Genomic DNA, 26,921 nt, shown 5'->3' on the forward strand with positions numbered 1-26,921 from the left:
GCAATATTTTCTCAGTAAACGAATGGCTAGTTTTTCTTTTCTCCCTACTTAGGATGAATAAAGCCAGACATTTCAGCAACATACTCTTGGTTCCCTCACCTTACTGCCCTCCAATTCTTGCTACTTTTTCAATCTCTTCTGCCCTGCTAGGTGGTGTTGGAACAGCAGTGAAGCTTAGGGGGCTATATGACACTTTAAGTATCAGAAAATTCTTTGTGGTTGTTAGGGATCAATACAGTTTGTGGTCTAATATCTTAACATTAGGCTACTTAAATTGTTCAGACTTACCTCCCTTCAGCTACCAATTAGTGTTTTTTTAAAATCGAGTATAATAAGCCACAGGTCGGAAACACTTTCATGCAAAAATTACCAAATAGGCTTTTAATTAGCTCACCAGTAGAAAAATAGAACCCTGAAAGCACATAATTTCAATATCATTTGCCTATTTAGAATGTTCCCCTCCACAAAACTATATAAGATTCTTTGTATTAATGGAATTTGGAGATGACAGCTAACTTTGAGATCATCTAGGCAGGCGACTTTCTCGTTTTATAAACGAGGAGACTGAGGCCGGTGTGTGAGTTGGCACCAGAGTGCTCTTGACGCTATTCCTGGTCTTCTTCGCTAAAGAAGAAATTATGCCCCGGGTCAATCATGACATATGCAAATGGTGGTTTATAGTACTTGTGCTAATTGCCTTCCAAAGCAGTAGGAGGATGAAATAGTAGAAGATGTGTGAAAGAGGGATCTGGAATTTTTAAAATAAATTCAACACCCTATTAATTATTTGTTGGAAGGCTGCAATGTGTCCAGGTATTAGATAAAAAAAGGTAAGCAGAGTCTCTATGGTCAAAAAAAAAAAAAAAAAATCACAATCCAGCCTGAAAGACGAGTAAGAGCGAGGAAAAAATTGAACAGAACTATGTAGAGTTCTATAAAATTTCACTTACGGTGGAGCATTGTACTCTTAGGGCTGCAAGAAAAAAAAAAAAACTGCAGGGCGTTCTTCTTCTCTTTGGCTTTTCCCAAGGGGCCTACCACTAACAATGGCACCAACTACTGTTAATATCATCAATAGGGAAATGGTACCGCATAATAGATGCTTTGTATCTCTATCGCAGTTCAGTTGGAGCTAAATAAAGAAGGCAAATGAACACCCAACACCGTGCCAAGGGAAAAATGTCGCCTGCAACAGTGAAGTCGCAGGTGGATGTGAGATGCCTGACTTAGCAGCGCGCTTACCAAGGCGCTAACACTGCTGCTATTATTTCCACCCGCACCCCCAGTGCTATGGCGGCAGCGCCTGGGATGAAACACACACGTCGAGCCCACGAGACCGTCCTGGGTTTAGAGTGTCTGTGGCAGCCTTCTTTTCCTCCCCACCCTGAAATCCTACCTATCCTGGGTCGCCCTAGAAGAAAGCCCAGGGACGGTGTGGAGCAGCGTGTACTCCCCATCTCTCTTCCAGGACGCCACACCCAAAACAAGGCCCTCTTTGTGTCTTGGGTAACAGTGGCCGCATAGTGCTTTGCCGGCTGCCCCTCTTAAGAGAGAGCGAGCAGCCCTCGCCCCGGCAACCCCAGGCAGAGGCGCGTCGCGGCGGCGGCGCAGGTGGGCTCAGGCAGGAGCAGGCGCGGAGGTGGGCTCTCTAGGGCCGCGCGGGAGCCCCAGGTCCGCACGCCGCGCGCGAAGCACCTAGGGGCGGAGCCAAGACCGCGTCCCGCCCACTCCCGGGCGCGAAGCCCCCTCCCCGCACCCCTCCCGTTGCGCCGCAGACGCGCGCAGGTGCGTGAGGCCGCGCCCGCCCGGGACCCTGCAGACGTGGGCCAGCCATGGAGCACATCCGCACGCCCAAGGTTGGTGGCACCAGCGCGGGCGGAGGAGGGACGGGAGGAGATGGGGGAGGAGGAGGAGGGATGCTGAGCGCGCAGGAGGCCGACTGTTCTGCGGGGCGCCGGCGGAGCCTGGACCTCGGGCGAGGGAGGAGCAGGCAGTGCCTGAGCATCCCGGGGTGCCTGCGAGCCCGGTCGTTCTCTTGCTGCCTTCCAGGCCCAGCCTTAGCTGCTGCTGGGTCTGACCTCTTGGTTTTGGGGGTGCACAGTGGACACAGGGGTGGACGGGAGGAAACCTCAGCTGTCTGCTAGTAACTGGGTGTTGATCAACGCTTCTTTCTCCTGGCACGAGGCTTTCTCTTCTAGCTGTTGGCCGCTCAGAGTAGTTGAAAAGGAAATAAGCCCTTCGGTGACAGGTGCAAGGAAAACTAGCTGAATGCAGATGGGCTCCTGCGCTGGGAAGCTTGTTAAATCTAGGGTGTCAGGCCCACCCGACTCGGCCTTCCCAGTCCCCATCCTCATCCTCAGCGTAGCAGCTGCAAGGGGCCTTACACAGAACGGATGATCAATATTCATTGTAGGTTGAATGATGGTGTGTTCTTGCCTTTTCCCGTCTGTTTTGTTCGTTAGAGAAAAGGATGCAGCTTACGGATTCTTCACGCACTGTTGTGTTTTAAACAACACCAGCTTTTGCTAATCAACAAAAGCGAATGGTCCCTGATCACTCCAGTAAATTAACATTGGAAACGTTGATCGCTGTACCAAATCTTCCTACTCAGTTGTACTGATAATCTAATTTAGAATGAAAATGATGATCGACGTTACTGCCTGATAAAAACCCTAAATGACGGAAAGAATATGTTTTAAAACCCTACTGGCTGTCTGTTGTTACTACCACCACAGCTCCTTGCGTTTTTGCAGGATGAACTTCCATTCAAAATGTACGCCCCTGACAGGTCAAAGCTAGGTCAGAGTGGCCATAGCTCAGGTGGTTCCAGGGATCCCACACATTTAAGAGGGGTGGGGGCAATTGCTTTATGGCCAGCAAGAATTCATTCCTAAATTTTGGAATAGTTCCTGAGTACCTTTTGGTAAAAGCAGATTAAAGTGATCTCATGTCATTGGAAGAAGAAATCTTTTAGTTTGCTGGAGAATGTCAGTTCCGACAGTAAATTTAAATTGTATTGATTTTGCACTAGGGAATTGAATTGTCGCTTCACAATCAGGAAATTGTAAACTTAGAAGACAATGCTATAAACCACAGGATAGGTGGTTCAAAGCTTTCAGAGTTTAAGTGGCACTAAATAATTTATTCCAGAAGGATGAATTTAACTCATGGACTCTGCCCTTGCCAAGGGCATTCTTCCTCCTTCCATGATGAAGGGGGCCTTTGTAAAAGTGATAGCTGATATGGATGTCAATAGCAAGAATGATAGGGTGACATGGCAGTGGATGCCACTTTGTAATAGAATATGAATTTGGGGGAGTCAAGGCCTTTTCTCTTGTATATACAAAGCCACCTGGTACAAAGTCACGTGTAAACCTGAGTTGCAAGCAGCATTCTCACTTACTCTTAAAATTGGTGTTTATGGATACTCTCTAAGCAGTGCAGTACTTGAAGTCAGAAATCCTTATTTATCTGGAAATGGAAAGAAATTGGGGGAAAATGGAAAATTGTCTGAAGTGTTATTGAATTGGGTGGGTCGTTAACATTTGGGATAATGCTGGTGAAAAAAATAAGAAATTACAGAGTTTGGATGGATCAGATTCATTTGTTCGTTAATTTTATTCCACAAGCATTTAGAACCTTTCACGTGCCAGGCTCTGTGTTAAGTGCTGGCAGCATCCAGGAACTCACGGTCTGGAAGGGGAGGCAGTTGTAAATATGTCAGTGTATGATAGAGACATGTGCAAGGTGCGGTGGGTAGAGGGGGAGACTGAATAGAGGATCAGCTCTACCCTCAAGGTCAAGGGAAGCCTTCTTAGAAAAGCCGTGTTAACATGGAAGGACTTAAGGAGAACTAGGAGCATTTTCAACAGTGGTCATGTAGTTGTATAAATATATATTGTAATAAACAATTACAACCATAAAGAAGCTGAAAAGAATAACAGCGGTCAAAGATAAATGATTCCTTGAGGTTAAATAACATCCTCGTTTTGTTTTACATTTTTAAGGGCAAAATTAATTTTCACAGTCTAAATGAAAAAGAGAACAAGATCACTTACGATTCTTGCGGAGTTAAATATATAGTTGTTACTGGTCATATTCATCTTTATTATTTGCTTCCATTATACCTGGTGAAACTGCAGGTAAATTTCCTTCGATTTCATGGTTTCATGTCTTCCGTTTGCAAGGAGTATATACAAAGTTTGTTTATCTGGCCCATTGTGGGTTTAAAGCAGTATTTACCGTGTGGGTAGTAGAGTTTTAAGAGGAAAAGAGTGTATGCATGTATAATGTGCAGTTGCTTTTCTGTTACAATGGAAGTCATTCACTCACTGTAGACTGTAATATCCATGACAGCCTCTGTGTTCTGCTTTAGTCTCTGGAGTGCAGTTTAAGGAGACAGATGCACGTCCATAATCTGGAATGCTTTGCACATATTTCTTTCTGGGGGTGCATGTATGTTTAACTGAAGCCTTTAACAGAGCATATGCTAAACAGAGTGCTTCTCTTCCAGAATGGTTCCTCTAGAGGGAAAAAAAAGTTCCAAGGACAAGCTGGTTTGCAGTTGGGTTAAAGGGAGGACACCAACTATTACCTGTACTCATCCCAGTGAACTTCTAGATTTCTACTTCACTGTCTGGCTTTCTTTACCACTCTGAAAACTTGCTGGAAGCTTAGGCGTAATTTGGGTTCAAGTGCTGCTCCTGAACTTTTCAAATTAAATGAAAAGACTTCAGGGCTCCTGGAAGTAGCTTGAAGTGTTTGTAGGATTTAGTTTGTTACTAGATTGAGGCGAATGTGTCCAGGGTCCTGGTAAGTGATCTCTACTTTATATGCTTTGGTCTTTCTGGAAGGCATTTTTTCCCACATGTGTAAATTTGAGTTATGAAATAGTGATAACCTCCAAAACAGACCTTGCAAATGTCTTCTCTTCCTTTCTACACCTACCCCCTAGTCTGACCCTGACTGGTCTCCTGATTTATTTTTTTGCTCTTTTCTAATCCTTTTCTCACAGAGGGGCCTGGATGATGCTTTTATGTCTCAAATTGATCATGCTACTTCCCTGCTAAATTTCCTGGGTAGCTTCCCTTTGTACCCAAGATATAAAGTGAGAATCCCCAGAATGGCTCGTAAGGCCCTGTGTAGACTGAGCCCTTCCTACTTCTCCAGCCTCGTTTTGTGACAATCTTCTTCTTATCCACAACCCTCTGATCACAACTTGTCTTCACAGAGTTCTCCAACGGAACCAGTTCTTTTCTGCCTCACTTTTGCACTGCTGTTCCATCTGGGGGGACATTAGTTCTCACTCTTCACCTGGTAAATACCTCATCTTTCTAGTTTCAAATTGTGATTTATTAGGCTATTGTCCAACTCCCCCATCTAAATCAGATCTGCCTGTTGTGTTTTATCATAACACCTTGTGTTTTCACCTTAGGTTCCTCATTACAATTGTTAAACTTATTTGAGTTATGTTCATTTAATGTCAAGCTCCCCTGCTTGATGGAAGTCCTGTAATGGTAGGGATTATATTTTGTCCACTCTTTGTATCTACACACAGTGCTTGGGACCAACTAAGCATGCAGTAAATAAATTAACAATTGAATTAGTGAATAATGCATAATTAATTCATTACTTTTTGTTTGTTTGTTTTTGAGACGGAGTCTTGCTCTGTTGCCCAGGCTGGAGTGCAGTGGTGTGATCTTGGCTCACTGAAACCTCCATCTCCTGGGTTCAAGTGATTCTCCTACTTCAGCCTCCCAAGTAGCTGGAACTACAGGCACGTGTCACTACACCCAGGTAATTTATATATTTTTAGTAGAGACAGGGGTTTCACTATGTTGGCCAGACTGGTCTTGAACTCCTGACCTCAGGTGATCCACTTGCCTCGGCCTCTCAAAGTGCTGGGATTACAGGTGTGAGCCACTGTGCCCAGCCTAATTACTTTATTTTTAAGAATTTGCTTTATTAATCCAGGCCTCTTGTGCATTGTACAGTTGTATACAATACTACTTGACAGTATTGTGAATCTTATAGTATTAGTGTGAAATATTTGTGGATGTCAGTGTATCTGACATAATGTGTGAGATATATATGAAACATATTTTGCAATTATATATATTTTAATGAGATAAAATTCAAATAATGTAAAATTCACCATTTTTATTAAAATGCACAATTCAGTGGTTTTAGTATATTTACATATTGTGTAGCCATCACTACCATCTCGTTCTAGAACACTTTCATCACCCCCAAAATAAATCCATTAATAGTTAGCCCATTAGTAGTTAAACTTGATGATGCCCATCAAGTTACCCATTAGTAGTTAGACTTGATGATAATATCTTATACTTATCTATGTTGAATATTATCTCGTTGAATTCAGAGTTTTGCTTATCTCTTACTCTTTTTTGGATGCTGATATACATATGCTGTTCCTGTCCATTTGGTACCATCCACTATTTAATCAACTTGCTTTCTATTACCTCATTCATTATCTTATCCAAGAGCAGGAGTGACTTCTTAAGCCACTTGCCCCCATCTCTCAGGATCTTGATCCTAATAGCAGATTCAGTAGTTCTCTCAGTTTGATGTCATCTAGCAGTTGATAAGTTTGTCCTTCATCACGTCGCCAAAGAGCTCATCAAAGAAAGAAAGGAAGTCTTCTGAAATGATGACGGCGAATCTATGATGTTCTTGCTGACTGATACTTTCCACTTTTTAGGTTAGTACAAAGGTCCATTGAATAACTCATTTTAAAACCCTGCCAGAATTAATGTTGAGCTCACCAACTTATAATTATACAATTTTGTTTTCACCATGGACAAATAGTGATCTCATTTTCAAGTTCTGTCAGTGATGGACGGACATCAGCAGATCCATGAGGTTTGCTTTCTCTTGATCATTCTCTGTCAGTATACCATCAGCTCCAAGGGTTATCTCTTCTTTCATCTTCCTTTAGCAAATAATAATTTTCTTGTTATAAAAGTAATATGGACTACATGTAGAAATTAGCCCCTGTTAATATTTGGGTACATTTTCTTCTGGTGTTTTTTTTCTTTGCGTATACTAAACATTGTTTGCTTAGAAATTTAGGATCAGCCAGTTCAATTTTGTAGTTTGCTTCTTTAAACGTACCATATTGCAATGTTCAAAACATACTTTTAGAAGATTATGTGGGGCTTTTTTTTTAATCCTATGAAAATTTCATTATATTTACCACTTCCCCATTTTAGGGCTATTATAGTAATGTCCTGATGAACATCTCATTATTATCTGCGTGTGATTTCTTCCCTAGAATAGAACCCTAGATGGAATTACTGTGTCAAAGAAGATGAGTAGTTTTATAGTTGGTATATATTACCAAATGACTTTCCAAAAACGTTATGTCATTTAACACTTTCAGTAATAGAATATAGACTATCTTTCTTACTGTACCATTGCTTTATTATTTAAGGTTATTTTTTGCTAATTTAAAGGGGAGAATAGCACTTCATTCTTTTAGTGTATTTCTTTTTACTAGTGAGGTTGAAGCTTTTCCAGAAATATGTTTACTGACCATTTTGTTACTTTTTGAATTATCTATTTATATTTTCCCCATTTTAATAATGGGTGATTTAGTGTGTGTGTATAGTGTGTGTATTTCAATAGCTTTATTGAAGTATAATTTATGTAGCATAAAATTTACCTTTCTAAAGTATGCAATTCTGTGATTTTTTTGTATATTCACAGAGTTGTACCACCATCATCATTATCTAATTTTCGAACATTTTCATTACCCCAAAAAGGAACATTATACCCATTAGCAATCAGTCTCCATTTCTCCCTCACCCCGCCCAGGGTAAACACTAAATATACATTCTGTCTCCATATATGTTTGTTTTTCTGGACATTTTAAGTTTAATCATACAATATGTGGACTTTGTGACCTCTTCTTTTCACTTAATGTTTTTAAGGTTTGTCTAAGTTGTAGCATGTATCAGTACTTCATTTCGTTTTATCTGTTCTGTGGCTAATCCTGCATTTTGTTTATACATTTATCAGTTGAGGGAGATTTGTGTAACCATGTTTTGGCAATTATGAATAATTCTGCTATGAACTTCAGTGATAAGTTTTTGTGTGGACATATGTTTGTATTTCTCTTGGATAGAATTTCATTTCTCTGAGAACAGAGTTGCTGAATCGTATAGCAACTTTGTGTTATCATTTTAAGGCACTGCCAAATTATTTTCCGAAGTGGCTGCTCTATTTCAGAACCTCCACAATAATGTGTAAGGGTTCCAGTTTTTCCATATCATCACCGACACTTGTCATTGTTTTTTATTTTAGCCATTCAGGTGGGTATGAAGTGGTATCTCATCCTGGTTTTGATTTGTGTTTTTCTAATGACTAATGACATTGAGCATGTTTTCATATGCTTGTCAACCATTTTCCTGTCTTTTTTGGAGAAATGCTTGTTCAGTTCCTTTGTTTCTTTCTTATTTTTCTTAAATTATTGAGTTGCAAAATTATGTAATCTGGATACAAATCCTTAGTCAGTTATACGACTTGTAAACATTTCCTCCCATTCTGTAGGTTTTCTTTTCCCTGTTTTGATGTCCCTTGAAGCACAAAAAGTTTTTAATTTTGATGAAGTCCAACTTATTTTTTCTTTTGTCACTTGTGCTTTTTGTGTCGTATCTACGTATATTTTCTAGAAAGCCTTTTTCTGGTTATAAAAGTCATACATTAGGAGAAAATTTAGCTCAAAGGAGCAGAAAGAAAATAGTAATTCTGCATAATTTCAAAATCCAGAAAAAAATGCTGTGTATATATTAGTGTTTTTCTTTACATATATAAAACAGTGCAATTTAAAAGAAAATCATGTCCGTTTTCTCTGTGTGTTTGTGTGTGTGTGTGTGTGTAGTTTTGGGGAATGAGAACGTGTTTTTTAATATGTCAAAATATTTTTCTCATTTTATCAAACCTTCTGAAAAGTGATTTTTTTTATAACCACATAGTCCACATTATAATGATGACTATATGTTATTTAGTGTCTGGAGGCAATTCTCCATGGCCTTTTGCAGTTTTGCACTTTTGTTTTAAACTATCTTTTCAAGGATGATTTTACAGTGAACAGCCTTGAAAGAGAGGAATAGCTTCTTCCTTAGTAGCAGAGGGCAGATTTATTTGCTATCCAGGGTAATAAAGATAATGTTATCGTCACAAAGGATTACTTGCATCCTGTTTATGTGATGGGCATTTCTTAAACTCTGTGTCTCTAAGGTTCCTCATCTAGGACTCAGAGCCCTGCTGTGTGCAGCATCCATGTGGACTGCTCCGTATTGCCCCTTAGACTTGGGAGGGGTAGCGTGGAGAGTCAGTATGAAGATAAAGCTTCTCCCTCCTGGTGTACAGAGAATACGAATATCCTTTGTCTCTGACCCAGAAGTCTTGTGTCTTCTGCCAGCATATGAAACACTGGGAGGCTACTTGTTAGGCTGTAAGCAGGTTCAAATTTCAAACACTTCCTAGTTCTTGACAGTTAACCCCCTAGTATTTGACATTTAATTTATCTCTATATTGTCACTATAATAAATAACTGATAGGCTGGGCGCAGTGGCTCACACCTGTAATCCCAAAACTTTGGGAGGCCAAGGCGGATGGATGGTTTGAGATCAGAAGTTCAAGGCCCGCCTGGCCAACATGGTGAAACCCTGTGTCTACTAATTTACCAACCTGTCTCTACTAATATAAAATACAAAAATTAGCCAGTCATAGTGGCCAGTGCCTGTAATCCTAGCTACTCTGGAGGCTGAGGCAGGAGAATCACTTGAACCTAGGAGGCAGAGGTTGCAGTGAGCTGGGATCACACCACTACACTCCAGCCTGGACCACAGAGCAAGACTCAGTCTCAAAAAACAAAAGAAAACAAAAACAAAACAAAACCACCACCAACAAAAAAACCTGATAAACATCAGTGTATTTAAATTGTTGTGTAAGTCTCTGTTACCTCAGATTAAGTTTCTCAGGTATCTTTTCTGGTTCCATTTCTGTATATATTTTAAAGATTTTTGATGCTGTTTGTATGTTTTTCTCTAGGATTGTGTCTGCTAGTATGGCAGAGGAATAATCTTTAAAAAATTCTTGAGAATTATAGATGAAGTATGGTTTCTCATCAATTTATGTTTATTTGTTTACTGTTGAGATTGAATTTATTTTTTGCAATTGTTTATAACAAGAGCAATACAATAATAGTACTGATAGTACTGATAAGATCTATAATATCCATAAGATTCATAGTACCTGGATCTTATTAAGAAAATAATTTGTGTATCTAATAGGTACCTCAGTTTCACTATGTCCCAAATTGAGCTAATTCCCTCTTGCTTCACACCAATTTTCTCCTCTTGTACTCTTTCCAATCTCGGCGATCCACCGTTCCAGTGCTGGAGCCAATAACTTTGGAGTTATTCTTCCCTCCTCTTTTTCTCTCCTCCCATATCTATTCCAATCGTAAATCATCAGCTTATCCAGGTTATCCCACCTCCATTCCTACCACCCTATTCTGAAATACTATCAACTCTTGCCTGGTCGCCTTTCCATTTTTGCTGCTCCCCTACCAGTTTATTTTTGCCAGAGATACTGTTAAATATAATTTGGAGCTTGGACTTTTTTCATGGGTCTCCTCACACTGAAAGCATCTTAACTGGAAAGGAAACAGTCAAATTATCCTTGTTTGCAGATGAGATGATCTTATATTTGGAGAAACCTAAAGACTCCACCAAAAAACGATTGGAACTGACAAAGAATTCTGTCAAGTTGCAAGATATGAAATCAAAATACAAAAAACAGTAGCATTCATGTATGCCAACGGTGAACAATGTGAAAAAGAAATCAAGAGACCAATCCTATTTATAATAGCTACAAATAATATAAAATACCTAGGAAACAATTTAACCTAAGAAGTAAAAGATCTATAAAAGGCAAACTATAAAACACTGGTGAAAGAAATTGAAGAGGACACACAAAAACTGAAAAGATATTCCATGTTCATGGATTGGAAGAATAAATATTGTTAAAATGTCCATACAACCCAAAGCAATCTACAAATTCAATACAATCCCTATCAAAATGCCAATGCCATTCTTGACAGAAATAGAAAAAATGGTAAAAGTTATATAGAATAACAAAAGACCCAGAATAGCCAAATGTATTCTGTGCAAAAAGAACAAAACTTGAGGAATCACATTACCTGACTTCAAATTATACTACAGAGCTACCATAACCAAAACAGTATGGTATTGGCATAAAAACAGAGACATAGTGAAACCCCGTCTCTACTAAAAATACAAAAAATTAGCCGGGCGTGGTGGCGGGCGCCTGTAGTCCCAGCTACTTGGAGAGGCTGAGGCAGGAGAATGGCGTGAACCCGGGAGGCGGAGCTTGCAGTGAGCCGAGATTGCGCCACTGCACTCCAGCCTGGGTGACAGAGCGAGACTCCGTCTCAAAAAAAAAAAAAACAGAGACATAGACCACTGGAACCGAATAAGAAACCCAGAAACAAATCCACACACCTACAGTGGACTTGTTTTTGAAAATAGTGCCAACGACATATATTGGGAAAAAGACAGTCTCTTCAATAAATGGTGCTTAGAAAACTGGATATCCATATCCAGATCAATGAAACTAGACCCATATCTCTTGCCCTACCAAGTTAAAAAGCTTCCTCACAGCAAAGGAAACAACCAACAAAGCAAAGAGACAACCCACAGAATGGGAGAAAATATTTGTAAACTATCCATCTGACAAGGGAGTAATAACCAGAATATATAAGGAGCTCAAACAACTCTATAGGAAAAAATCTAATAATCTGATTTAAAAATAGACAAAATTTCTGAATAGACATTTCTCAAAGGAAGACATACAAATGGAAAGCAGGAATATGAAAAGGTGCTGAACATCAGGAATCATCAGAGAAGTGAAAATCAAAGCTACAGTGAGATACTATATTACACCAGTTAAAATGGCTTTTATCCAGAAGATAAGCAATAACAAATGCTGGCAAGGGTAAGAAGACAAGGGAACTCTCATGCACTGTTGGTGGGAATGTAAATTAGTACAGTCACTATGGAGAACTGTTTGGATGTTCCTCGAAAAACTAAAAACAGAGCTAGGATACAATCCAGCAAGCTCACTACTGGTTATATATGGGTATGTCCAAGAGATATCTGCCCTCCCATGCTTATCGCAGCATTATTCACAGTAGTCAAGATTTGGAAGCAGACTAAGTGGCCATCAACAGACGAATGTATAAAGAAAACGTAGTACATATATACAATGGAGTACTATTCAGCCATAAAAAAGGAGGAGATCCTGTCATGTGCAGCAACATGGATGGGACTGAAGGTCGTTGTGCTAAGTGAGATAAGCCAGCTACAGAAAGACAAACTTCACATATTCTCGCTTATTTGTGGGAGCTAAAAGTTAAAATAATTGAACTCATGGAGACAGGGTAGAAGGATGGTTACCAGAGGCTGGGGAAGGTAGTGGGGTCTGGGACAGGTGAGGGCGGATAGTGGCAATTGTTAACGGGTACAGAAAGTAGTTAGAAAAAATGAGTAAGACCTAGTATTTGATAGCACAACAGGGTGACTAATAATTTAATAAATAATAATAATTTAGCATTTTAAAGTAACTAAAAGGGTATAACTGGATTGTTTGTAACACAAAGGATAAATGTTTGAGGAGCTAGATACCTTATTTACCATGATGTGATTATTACACAATGCATGCCTGTATCAAAGTATCTCATGTACTCTGTAAATATATAGACCTACTGTGTGCTCACAAAAGTTAAAAAAAAATTTTAAATAATTTTCCAGAATTTTATTGATTGACTGAATTTATTATGACTTATTTATATCAGACTACTTTCAAAATAATTTGAGACGTTTGTAAAGTATACATGATTTAAAAAATAACCCTGTAAAATATGTTTTGTATTGTGATTCCATAGTTCCTTAAGATAAGGAACTTATCCATAAGATCCATAATATCCATAAGATTCATAGTACCTGGATCTTATTAAGAAAATAATTTGTATATCTAATAGGTACCTCAGTTTCACTGAAATAGAAAATCAGCTCCCAAACTGAGCTGATTCCCTCTTGCCTCACACCCAATTTTCTCCTCTTGTACTCTTTCTGATCTCGGCAATTCACCCTTCCAGTTCTGGAGCCAATAATTTTGGAGTTATCGTTCCCTCCTCTTTTTCTCTCCTCCATATCTATTCCAATAGTAAATCCTCAGCACTCTAGTTTTAAAATATATCCAGGTTATCCCACCTCCATTCCTACCACCCTGTTATGAAATACTATCAAATCTTGCCTGGTCCCCTTTTCATTTTTGCCGTTCCCCCACCAGTTTTTTTTTTTTTTTGCCAGAGATACTGTTAAATATAATTTGGAGCTTGGACTTCTTTCGTGGGTCTCCTCACACCCAGAGGGAAATTCTGTACATTATCTGCCCCTTCTCCCTCTCAAATCTCATTTCCCACAACTACCCTACTCCCTGCTCTTGGACCTCACTGCGTGACCACTACTCCCTGGATACCCAGGCACACTCCTTTTTCAACACCTTTGCACGAGATGTTTCCTGTGCCTGGAACTTGCTTTCCTTAGATATGCAGATGATTTGCTTCCATACTTTTTTAGATCTTTGCTCAAATGTTATTTTATCAAGAAAGCCAATTTATCATCACATATAAAATAACAATCCTAACTCACCCCAACCAACATACTTTACCTCTTTATATTTTTCTCCATAGCATTTTCTCTGTAACATATATACACACCTACACACATACACATACCACACACATGCATACAGTCCATATCCCCTGAATTGGAAAGGTACCTGGCAGCTAGCTGCGTTTATATACAACACTGAATGAATGAATGTGGATTAAGTTCTATAACAGACCGTGTGTTCTGTACACCCAAGCCTCCATGCAAGGCAACCAGACTTCAACTTTTGCTAGACCTGTTAAAAGTGAGGATTTCATGAAATGTGGGCGATTTTTGAGGAATGTTTAATCACAACTTCTGTGATTACTTGGCATAGACAATCTATTCTTACTTGGAAAACTTAAAAAAAAAATCCTGCCACAGCTACACTTTTAAGTGGATTGCTTCATTCCAACAAACTTATCAGCCTTGTCTTTGGAGTAAGAGCCTATTTGATTACAGTGACTAACTCCTCAACAGCTGTTAAATATTGTGCAATAAAAGCCTGACAATTAGATAAGAATCCATCTTTAAACAGGTCTAAATCAAAACAGTACTGAGGTTTGTTCTTTTGATAAAATCAAATTGCATCGACAAGAAAAACCAAGGGTAATGCTTGATAATATAGAGGCAGCCCATTACTCTAGAGGCAAGGAAGCAAACAGGACTCCAGAGGGCCTGGAAATAGCATTGTAAGGCCGATGGGAACCTAAACTGCATTTTCTTTCCTGTTCTCAACATCAAAACGCAAAATGGTAGAGTTGTTAAGAACACACACTCTGGGGCCACATTGCCTGGTTTTGAATCCTCACTCTGCCTCTTACAGCTCACTAACTTATTTAACTTTAGTTTCCTCATCTGTGAAATGGGGATAACAACAGTACTCACCTCTTAGGGTGATTGTGAGGTCTAAGCGTCTTAATAAATGTAAATCTATAGAATGGTGCCTATCACAATAGCTATACTGTTATTTCAGGATTTTCCTTTATCAGTACTATCAGCACTATTGTTGTATTGCTCTTGTTATAAATAATTGCAAAAAATAAATTCAATCTCAACAGTAAACAAACATAAATTGATGAGAAACCATACTTCATCTATAATATTTCAACAGAGAGACCACCTAGGAAATAGAAACATATCAAAATCTTTAAAAATATATAGAAAGAAACAGAATGGCCGGAAATTTAATCTGAGGTGATAGAGATTTACACAACAATTTAAATACATTGACGTTTGTCAGTTTTTTGGTTTTTTTTTTTTGAGATGGAGTCTTGCTCCATTGTATATATGTACTATGTTTTCTTTACACATTCGTCTGTTGATGGCCACTTAGTTTGCTTCCAAATCGTGACTACTGTGAATAATGCTGCCATAAGCATGGGAGGGCAGATATCTCTTGGACATACTGATTTCCTTTCAGGTAATGTGATTCTTCCAGTTTTGTTCTTTTTGCACAGAATACATTTGGCTATTCTAGGTCTTTTGTTGTTCTATATAACTTTCAGGATTTTTTCTATTTCTGTCAAGAGTGGCGTTGGCATTTTGATAGGGATTGTATTGAATTTGTAGATTGTTTTGGGTTGTATGGACATTTTAACAATATTTATTCTTCCAATCCATGAACAGGGAATATCTTTCCATTTTTGTGGGTCCTCTTTAATTTCTTTCATCAGTGTTTTATAGTTTGCCTTTTATAGTTCTTTTACTTCTTAGGTTAAATTGTTTCCTAGGCATTTTATATTATTTGTGGCTATTATAAATAGGATTGCTTTCTTGATTTCTTTTTCACATTGTTCACTGTTGGCATACATGAACGCTACTGTTTTTTGTATTTTGATTTTGTATCTTGCAACTTGACAGAATTCTTTGTCAGTTCCAATCGTTTTTTGGTGGAATCTTTAGGTTTTTCCAAATATAAGGTCATGTCATCTGCAAACAGGGATAATTTGAGTTTTTCCTTTCCAGTTTGGATGCTCTTTATTTTTTTTCTCTCTTTTCTGATTGCTCTAGCTAGGACTTCTAGTACTATGTTGAATAATAGTAGTGACAATGGGCATGCTTGCCGTGTTGCAGATCTTAGACAAAAGGCTTTCAGTTTTTCCCCATTCAGTATGATACTAGCTGTGAGTCTGTTGTATATGTCTTTTATTATGTTGAGATATGTTCCTTCTATCCTCAACCCTTGGAAGTTACCATAGGGCTTGCAAATACTGTCATCCGTTATTTTAAATTGATGTTGCCCTAGCTCTGATTGCTTGAGCAAATAGATGTGCAAAAAGAAAACTAATAAAAACTCTACACTTTCACTTCATACCCCCTTCTTTTTAACCTTTTGTTGCATCTCTTGATGTCTTATTGTACTATGTCTTGAAAAGTTGTAGTTACCATTTTTTATTGCTTCATCATTTAATCTTTCTACTTGAGTAGTTCACACACCATAGTTCTTTAGGTTGTGACGTTCTTTGTTGTTATCCCTTTGAATACACTTTATATTCCCATTTCTTTCTCTACCTGCTATTCAAGGCCAATGACTCTTAGATTTGCCCTTCTGAGGCTTTCTAGATCTTGTAGGCATGCCTCATTTTTTTTTTTTACTCTTTTTTCTTTTGTCCCCTCTGACTGTGTATTTTCAAATAGCTTGTCTTCAAGCTCACTATTTTTTTTTCTTCTACTTGATCAGTTCTGTTATTAAGAGATTCTCATGCATTCTTCAATATAGCAATTGCATTTTTCAACTCCAGAATTTCTGCTTGATGCTTTTTAATTATTTCAATCTAGTTGTTAAATTCATCTGGTAGAATTTTGAATTCCTTCCCTGTGTTAACTTGAATTTCTTTGAGTTTCCTCAACACTGCAATTTTGAAATCTCTGTCTGAAAGGTCGCATACCTCTGTTTCTCCAGGATTGTTTCCTGGTGCCATAGTTCATTTGGTGAGGTCATGTTTTCCTGGATGGTCTTGATGCTTCTGGATGTTTGTTGGTATCTGGGCATTGAAGAGTTAGGTATTTATTGTAGTCTTTGCAGTCAGGTCTTGTTGTCATATTTATTGGAACCTTCCAGGTATTCAAAGGGACTTGGTACCAAAGCCCAATAATGCTGTGGTTTTTGCAGACTCATGGAGGTACTGCCTTGATGGTTTTATATAAGATCCTGAAGAATTATCTGGATTATCAGAGAGAGTCTTTTTCTCTTCCTTTATTTTCTCTCAGACAAATGGATTCTTTGTGCGCTGAACTATCTGGAGATAGGAGTGGGGTGACACAAGTACCCCTGTGGCCACCACCACTGGGACTACACTGGGTCAGACTTGAAGCCAGCACAGCACTGGGTCTTGCCCAGGATCCACTGTAACCACTACCTGGCTACTTCCAAAGTTCACTTAAGGCCCTAGGGCTCTACCATTAGCAGGTGGAGAAGCCAGTTAGGCATGTGTCCTTCCCTTCAGGGTGGCGATTTCCCCCAGGCCCTGGGCAGGTCCAGAGATGTTGTCTGGGAGCCAAGGATTGGAGTCCATAACCTTAAAAACCTACCTCATGTTATATTCTACTGCAGGAAAACTGGCCCTCAAAATACAAGACAAAGTCTTTCCTGCTCTTCCCTCTCCTTTCTGCAGGCAGAGGAGCCTCTTCCAGTAGCCACCACTACCACTGGTCCATGGGGTTTCTGCAAGCCACCACCGACGTTTGCTTAAAGCCCAAGGGCTGTTCAGTCAGCTTGTAGTGAATGCTGCCAGGCTTGGAGCCCACCCTTCAGGGCAGTGGGCTCTCCTCCAGCCTAGGGCAGGTCCAGAAATGATGTCAAGAGCCTTGGCCTGGAATCAGGGACCCCAAGGGACCACCTGGTACTCTATCCCGCTATGGCTGAGCTAGTACCTAAGGTGCAAGACAAAGTCCCCTTTGCTTTTCCCTCTTTTTTTTTTTTTTCAAGCACAAGGAGTCTCTCACCATAGCCCCCACAGCTGCAGATGTGCTGGGCTTCCCTGAAGCTAGCATGCCTCAGTCTTACTGGAGGCCCACTGTGTACTACCTGGGTATCACTGCTCATTTTTCAGGGCCCAAGAGCTCTTTTGTCAGCAGATGATGAATCCTGCTGGGACTGGGTTCTTCTCTTCCATTCAGCAAGTTTCCTTGTGTCCCAAGGTATGTCTAGAAATGTAATCTGGGAGCTAAGGCCTGGAATGGGGGCCTCACAACTAACTTTGCCTGGTGTCTGATCCTTTTGTAGCTGAGTTGTTATCCAAGATGCAAGACAGTCCTTTTCACTCTTTGCTCTCCTCTCCTCAAGCAGAAGGAAGGAGTCACTTCCAGGAGGCACTGCCTGGGGTTGTGAGAGGGGTGACACAAGCATTCCCTTAGCCACCCCAGCTTGTGTCTCCCTAGGCCACACGCTACCCCAGTCCACTGACTGTAAAACCAGCCCAGCGCTAGGACTTGACTAGGAGTTGCAGTCCTGTGTCCAGGATTGCCTTTCAGATTTACCGAGGACCTGGTAGCACTTTAGCCTGCAGTAGTGAGGCTTGCCAGAATTCAAGTTCTGACCACCAGGATAGGCAATTTCCCTCTAGCTAAGACTGGTCCACATACTCCCTGAGCCCAACACATCTTTGCTCTGCTATGATAGGGCAGCACTGAGTTGAATGCCGAGTCCTCAAGTAGCTCTGCTCTCCTTCCCGCAAGTGCACAGATTCTTTTTGCATGTAGGAGAAAGAATCTGTGGACTTTGTCACTGCCAGGGTATGGGGGCAGGTTGCCTAGGCAGTTCAAGACTGTCTTTGTTACCCTTGTCAGTGCCTCTTTCAGCAATACAGAGTTAAAACCAGGTACTTTAATAGCTCACCTGATTTTTGGTTCTTAAGACGGTGGTGCATTTTTGTGTGTAGTTGTTAAAACTTGGTGTTCTTGCAGGCAGGATGATCTGTGGAGGCTTCTGTTTGGCCATCTCTCCTTCCATCCCCATAGTTTCTCTGGAATTTTTTTTTTTTATAAACCATATGTTGGTATGATCAGCCATATCTCCTGATGGATATTATTATATTATTTAACATTGAATATTTTATTCTATATCATGTACATAAATATACTTATTTCCAGTAGTTTAATCCTTGTTCTTTGTCACCTTCCCCTATCATCTATTAAGATTGAAGTCATAGACTCTAAATACATTTCCCAGCATGAGAAGAATGTTGTATTTAAAAGTATACTGGGTGGCTCCTTTGTAATGTGAAAGATTCTGCTTTGCTTTTTCTGGTTTCTAAGTTGAGGTGTTTACATCTGTTTAAAAAAACAAACAAATATATATTTGTATACTTATGTGCAACACTACAACCAACCCAGTTTAAACGGTGGGCAAAGGACTTGAATAGACATTTCTCCAAAGAAGATATACAAATGGCCAATAAGTACATCAAAGGATAGCCAACATCCCTAGCCGTTAGGGAAATACAGGTCAGAACCACAATAAGATACCACTTTATACCCATTAGGATGACTATTACTTAAAAAGAAAGAAAGAAAACAGCAAGTGTTGGCAAAGGTTGTGGAGAAATTGGAACCCTTGTGCATTGCTGGTGGTAATGTAAAATGGTACCGGTGCTGTGGAAAACCCTTTGGTAGTTTCTCAAAAAGTTAAATGTAGAATTACCATATGACTCAGCTTTTCCACTCCTGGGTATATACCCCAAATAATTAAAAACAGGGACCCAAACAGATACTGGTATGCCCATGTTCATAGCTGCATTATTCACAATAGCCAAATGGCGGAAACAATCCAAGAGTCCATCAACAAATGAATGTATAAACAGAATGTGATATGTACATTCAATGGAATATTATTCAGCCATGAAAAGGAATGAAGATCTGATACATGCTACAATATGGGTGAACCTTGAAGACATTATGCTAAGTGAAATAAGACAGACAAAAAAAGGACAGATAATGTATGATTCCACTTACATGAGGTATATAGAATTCTTAGAAATGAAAAGTAAAAGTTATGAGGAACTGAGGGTAGGGGAAAATAAGGGTTTTTGCTTAATAGAGAGTTTTTGTTTGAGGAGTTGAGAAAGTCTTGGAAATTGATGGTGATGGTTACACGACAGTGAATGTACTTAATGCCCCTGAATTATACCCTTAAAATGGTCTAAAGGAGATCTTTTATGTGTATTTTGTGACATTTAAAAAAATACATTTCCTGGCACGTAACCACTGCTCAGTAAATACTTACTGACTGAATGAATTTGTCCAATGAACTAATACTTAATTTGGCAAATGTATATCAACTATTAGCGTGATAGTGGGTGGCATTGTGGGTCTGAAGTCAGATACTCAGTTAAAATTCTTACTCTGCCACATATATATATTTTTGATTTTGGCATAATTAAAAAAACTAACATATTTACATATTATAAAATTCATCATTTAAAAGTATACAGTTAAGTAGTTTTTGATATATTCGCAACATTATGTAACCATCACTACTATCTATGTAATTTCTGAACATTTTCACCACACCAGAAAGAAACCTGGTATTTACTAGCTGTCACCCCCCCTTTCTCTCTCACTACACCCTGGACGATCTCTAGAGATTTGCCTATCCAGGACATTTTATATAAATGGAATCGTACAATTTATGGTCTGTTGTGACTGGCTTCTTTCAGTTAAGCATAACTTAAGATTTTCAAGGTTCATGCATGTTGTAGCATATATCAGTACTTCATTACTTTTTATTGCTGAATAATATGCCGTTGCATGAATATACCCCACATTTGTTTATGCATTCATCAGTTGATGGATATTTCAGTTGTTTCTACTTTTTATTGGGAATAGTGCTGCTATGAACATTTATGTATAAATTTTTTTGTGTGTGAAAATGTGTTTTCAGTTCTCTTGGGTATATACTCAGGAGTGAAATTGTTGCATCATATATTAATGCATACTTAACCTGTTGAGAGGCTAACAGTTTTCCAAAGAGGCTGCACCATTTTATATTCGCAACAGTGATGTATGAGGGTTCCAGTATCTCCATATCCTCCCTTGTTATTATCTCTTTTGATTATAGCTATCCTAATGGGTGTGAAGCGGTATCTCGTGGTAGTTTGAGTTGTATGTACCTGGTGGCTAATTATGTTGAGCATCTTTTTATGTGCTTATTAGCTATTCATATGTCTTCTTTGGAGAAATATCTATTAAGATTCTTTGTTCATTTTTTATTTTATTTTCTTCAACTTTTGTGTTAAGTCCCAGGTTACATGTGCAAAATATGCAGGTTTGTTACATTAATAAACACGTGTCAGAGTGGTTTGTTGTACAGATCATCTCATCATCTAGGTGTGAAATCCAGCATCCATTAGCTTTTATTCCTGATGTTCTCCCTCCCCTTGCAACCCCCCTGACAGGCCCCAGTGATCCATGTGTTCTCATCGTTCAGCTTCCACTTATAAGTGAGAACATGGAATGTTTGGTTTTCTGTTCCTTCATTTGTATGCTGAGGATGACAGCTTCTAGCTCCTGTTTGTTTTTTAAATTGGGTTATCTATCTTTTTAATGTTGAGCTGTAAATGTTCTTTATGGATTTTGGGTACTAAGTAATGAGATATTTGACTTGCAAATATTTTCTTTCATTCTGTAGGGTGTCTTTCTCATTGTTATCTTTGAAATACAGGTTTTTAGTACTAATGAAGTACAATTTATCTATTTTTCTTTGGTTGCTCATACTTTAGGTGCCATATCTAAGAAATTACCTAATCCAAGGCCACAAAGATTTTAGGTCTTTGATCTATGTTGAGTTAATTTTTGTATATGGTGGGAGATAGAGGTCCAAATGCATTATTTTGCATGTGGAATTCCAGTTGTCACAGCAGCATTTATTGAAAATAATTTTCCTACTCCATTTAATTGTCTTCATGCCCTTGTTGAAAATTGATTCTTTATAGATGCGTGTATTTATTTCTGGACTCTCAGTTCTATTGCTTTAATATCTTTGTCTGTCCTTAGCCAATACCACACAGTCTTGATTATTATAGCTAGGTATATTTTCTTGAAAGCTTTGGTTTTCTCACATATAGCTTGTTAGAGAGTAAACAGAATACATTTAAAGCACTAAATAATATGGCACATAGTACATTTTTAGCTGTTTTCAGGTTATTTTTGTAATCATCATCATTGCAAAAGGATGTGGCCACAAGTTTGTATGCTGAAAGAACTTCCGTGAAACTTGAGAATAAAAAGAATTTTCTAAATCCCAACATTTCATTTGACCTACTCACCTCCCCACTGCACAATGAGTTTCAATATTTTTTCCTCTGGAGGAACTCTGCAAAGAATGCCTCCCTGTAACCCAACTCTAGTTCACACCCAGACTTTGCAGCTTATTGTTCTTTAATAAAAACATTGATCTCGTCAAACACATGGATTTTAGGAAAGGTGTCAAGTTTCGCTCAGGAAGCCTTTGCAGTGGCCTATGAGGCAAAGCCTCAGTGACATCGCCCTAGATTCCTGAAGGAGAGTCTTTTTGGAATGGAAGCATGGAGAAGAAAGTGGGAAACACACTTTGGCTTTTTAGTGGAGGAAAGTAAGAGGGTAACATTGGTGCTGCCATGAAAGCTTTAAAAAGGGATGCAATTTTAAGGCACTGTACACCTAGAAACATTTATATGCTTGTAAGGAATGATAAAGACATGAAACTGTAACCTCCTATGTAAGTCTACTTGAGCCATTATTTATTTATTAGTAAATTTTGACATTTCCCTATTGAACTCATATTATTAACTGATTAGGTTTGGTTATCACTTCTGTCTTACATCTGGAGGCAAAACAGCATTTGGAATGCTTATTTTCACAGATGTACATATATTTTCTCATTCTTATTTAAAGCTTATTTTTATTGCTTTTTTTTCCATTCTGAACAGGACAAGCTGTGAAGTATGCTTGAAACTAAACCTCTTGACCAGACACCCAAGATTCCGTGACTTTGTCCATGTAATGGTTCAGTTTTATATTCTCAAACTGCACTCAGAGGGAGTCCAAGAAGCTCATTTCGTACCATATTTCTTAGGCCAGGAAAAGTCTAAACTATTTTTCCTAGTGCCCTTTCCCCTGGTGGACAGCTAGTTGAAGCCTCTGGGAGTAAAAGTACTTCCCAGGACATAAACCCAACCCTTCCTCCCACAACCGTTTAAAATGGTTTAAAAATAACCCCCACTTAATGTTTTGTGGCAGGCTATGACAACTTTATAAAAATTGTATGTTTACTTTTCTCCTCTTTTTCATTTATTAAAACACTGCTTATCATAGATTCCCGGAGAAATAAATTTATTGCCAAGCTGTAAAAGTAAATTTTATTCCTTAGGGCATGTAGCAAAGCACACATTATTTAGAACAAGGTACAGTTGAACTGTGCAAGTTGTGGTGAACTGTTCACCCAGTTTGAGTACTGGTAGTTTGAGGAAGGGATTCTGCCTTTTAAGCTGAAGAGATAAATTTAAAGACACTATTGATGCATATATCCATTCACTTGTACATTCAAGAAGTGTTCCTTGAGTGCTTTCTCTATGCCAGATACTGTTTTAGGCCTTGGAGATCCAATGGTGAATAAGACAGACAGTGGCCCTAGTTTCATGGAATTTACAGTGTAGTAAAGAATTAAACAAAAATAATATTGCAGTTCTTTAAATCAATATATATGTTATCACTGTAAGCTAAGATTTTGGAAAATCTCCCATTTTAAAAAGATTTTTGCCAGATCCTGCCACCCTCCCCCTATAAATCTTCCAGTTGCTTCCTACCCTACTCAGAGTGAAAGTCAAAGTCGTAACATTGTCCCAGAAGGCCCTACAAGGTTTGTCTATCTACTGGGCACCTCATCTCCTACTCATTTCCCCTCACAGATGCTGATCCAGAAGTCCTCACTTCCTTGTAGACCCTTGACCATATCCACCTGTTCTTGTCCAGGGTCTTGTCATTTGTTGTTCCGTCTGCCTGGAATGCTCTCCCCAGATACCCCCATGGCTGGCTCTCTCACTCACTCTGGTTCTCTACTGAAGTATCTAGTTATGTTATTAGAGAAGACTTCCCTGGGCACCTGATATGGTCTGGCTCTGTGCACCCACCCAAATCCCATCTTGGATTGTAATCTAAATTGTAATCCCCACGTGTTGGGGGAGTGACCTCATGGGAGGTGATTGGATCACAGGGGTGGTTTCCCCTTACTATTCTCATAAGTGATAGTGAGTTCTCATGAGAGCTGATGATTTCCTAAGGGGCTCTTCCCCTTTCATTCTGTACTTCTCTTTCCTGCTACCTTGTGAAGAAGGATGTATTTGCTTCCTCGTCTGCCATGATTGTAAGTTTCCTGAGGCCTCCCCAGCCATTCAGAACTGTGAGTTAATTAAACCTCTTTCCTTTATAAATTACCCAGTCTTCGGTACTATCTTTATAGCAGTGTGAGAAGGGACTAATGCAGCATCCTGCTGGCCCTCCTCACCCAACTGCTTATCCTGCTTTAATTTCCTCTCTAGGAATCTTCTGGCATACATATGTGGTGATATGGTTCCAGCATATCTTATGCCAAATTGTAATCCCAGTGTTAGAGGTGGGGCCTGGTGGGAGATGGTTCCATGATGGGGGTGGATTTCATATGAATGGTTTAGCACCATCGGCTTGGTGCTACTCTTGTGGTAGTGAGTTCTTCTGAGATCTGGTTGTTTAAAAGAGTGTGGCACCTCCTCCCTCACTCTTCCTTGTTCCTGCTCCCACCATCTGAGAAGCTTCACTCCCCCTTTGCCTTACACCATGATTGGAAGCTTCCTGAGGCCTCCGCAGAATCAAAAGCCACTCTGCTTCCTGTACAGCCTGCAGAACCATAAGCCGATTAAACCTCTTCTGTTTATAAATTACCCAGTCTCAGTTATTTCTTTATAGCAATGTATGAACAGACTAATACATGAGGGGTTTCTTTTTTTTTTTTTTCTTAACATATTCGCTGTTTCCCTGCTTTCCCACCTTCAAGCAGAATACAAACTCCATGTGAGCAGTGACTTTATCTTCCCAATTCATGTGCCCCCAGCACTCAGAACACTCTATATCTGGTACAGAGTAAAGGTGCACAATAAATATTTGTTGTATGAATGAGTGAAGGAAACGGTTTAATGTGACTTGGTGTCAAAGCTTCAGTATCTTTCAATATCTTTCAACAGACATGTTTTTTCTTCTCCTCCAGTATTCTCCATTTTGGTTATATGGCCCTACTTTTCACATTTGCAGATGAAGTTTTGTTTTATTTTTTCCTCGTCTCTGCTGTGTCTCCTGTATGTGCAACATCTTCCACAGCTGACTCTTTCTTAACTTCCCATCCGGAAAGTCAAATTCAGTCACAAAGCATTCTGGGTTAATCATACTTAATTCTACCTAGAAGCCATCACATAATTTATTTTTACCATAGTACTGTTAATTTTCATTCATTGAACAAATACTTAGCATCTGTGCTTGGCATCAGGCTACAAAGATAGGCAAAAACATTAGTGCCAATCTTTAAGGATCCTGCCATCGAGGATTGCTGTGATGTACTGAAATGTGATCATTGTTGTTTCAGAAAGCCAGTAAGCCAAGGACTGTGTGTCCGCTTCCTTTCTTCCCACAGTTCTAGTGTGAGTGCTTGCCTAGCATTGTTCATTGTGCTGCAGGGAATATTAGGAGTAAAATAACGTGGGTTCCCATGAGAATATGATTTTGGTAATGGTTAGAGTGTACAGTAAAGATAACATGTAATGAAGTAGTGTAGGATAAGTAGAAACCAAGTAGTGATCAGAGAGGTCACAGCAATTCAGAGGACAGTGAATGATCCAAGTGGACTGGGGTAGTTGAGGAAAGGTGTTATTAAGGAGGTGGATCTTGGGTGTCAGGCTGGAGGGGAGTGTGTTGCACTCGGTGAATGGCACTGTCCTTTTGTTAATGTTCTTGGTGACCTCAGAGTGTGCTGTGACAGGCAATCATGCACCTTTGCTTATTGGGCCTCAGAAGAGGTCTCCACATCATTGGGTCTGCAAGGCATTCTGCTTTACACTCACTTCCAGAGTGGGAATGATGGACACTTTAGGGCCAGACTGTAAGAGGAGAAAGAGAAAAATATGGTGCCAATTATGCAGTCTGTCCTTGGGGGCTTCGAAGCCGAGGAGTGAGGCATGGGAATGTGAAAATGGGCTGGAACTTGGCCTCGGCCTGGTGGACAGAGTGTACCCCTTCGTCCTCTTGCACTGGCACTTGCCAGGGGTTGGTGGGAGGGAGAGCATGCGACTTGGGTCTCTCTGTGCCTGGGCTTTCTCCTCCCTTTGGACCAGTAGTTAGTAAGTTCTATTTGGCACAACTTGTCCTTGGAAAAATGTTTCCCCATAGTTCCCAAAGAGCTATATAAGTAGATGGTTTCATCCTTTGCTGTTAGTGCCTTTGTTAAAAACAGGTCAAATTCAGAATCCTTTTAGAATTTTAGAAATATTGTTAAAGGAAAATCATAATCAAATAAGCCTTTGACTTCCTGTATTGCTTCAAAGCAAGGTCTTATTCTCCCAATACTAGTATATGCTTTTAAAATGACTTTATTGTTTTGAACCCAACTTTCTTGAGTAGGTCATTCTATACATTTACTCTTTGAGATACAAAGCATCATGTATTCACTGAGTTACAAAGAACCAGCATCTGTTCTGAATTTATTTTTCTTTTAACCTCTTTTTTCTTCTTTTTCTCTTCTTTATGCTTGTTGAAAATGGTATTTTGGGTTGGGGTTATTTTAAGGTGGTGTTGAAATAAATCCTGGGACTTTGCTCTTGTTCAGCAGTGCATGTTCTTTTAATCCTGCATATCCAGGGTCATCCTCCCAAAATAAATTATATGGGCCCTTTGCAAAATTCTCAAGTGCCTGAATTTTTATTTATGAGCATTGGCTGCTGGCATAACGTTTATAATTTCCTCTGAGCAAAAATGGGCACTTTTTTCTTGTTCTGCCTTTTCTAAGAATTTCTATCACTCTTACTTCTTATGTAGCTATGGCTGTGTCACTATTTTAGCTTATATATTCCCTTAGGAGAATTTTTAAAATTTCCTTAAACCTCAGTCAAATCTACTGTTTTAACAATTGTATAGGTAGATGGAACTCAACAACCTGCC

General features: G+C 39.3%; 1 protein-coding gene across 2 annotated transcripts in view; it reads left to right on the forward strand.

Annotated features, from left to right (window-relative positions):
- Positions 1–1,749: 1,749 nt before the first annotated feature.
- MTMR7 (myotubularin related protein 7) overlaps positions 1,750–26,921 on the forward strand; it is a 112,340-nt gene continuing 87,168 nt past the window's right edge. For both annotated transcript variants that reach the window (XM_032162399.2, XM_032162400.2), the window contains exon 1: positions 1,750–1,856. In XM_032162399.2, the coding sequence (XP_032018290.1) occupies positions 1,833–1,856 (24 nt within the window). In that variant the 5' untranslated portion in view covers positions 1,750–1,832. The remainder of the gene's footprint in view (positions 1,857–26,921) is intronic.

Source organism: Hylobates moloch, unplaced genomic scaffold (assembly GCF_009828535.3).
Source record: "Hylobates moloch isolate HMO894 unplaced genomic scaffold, HMol_V3 SCAFFOLD_8, whole genome shotgun sequence".
Classification (NCBI taxonomy): Eukaryota; Metazoa; Chordata; class Mammalia; order Primates; family Hylobatidae; genus Hylobates; species Hylobates moloch.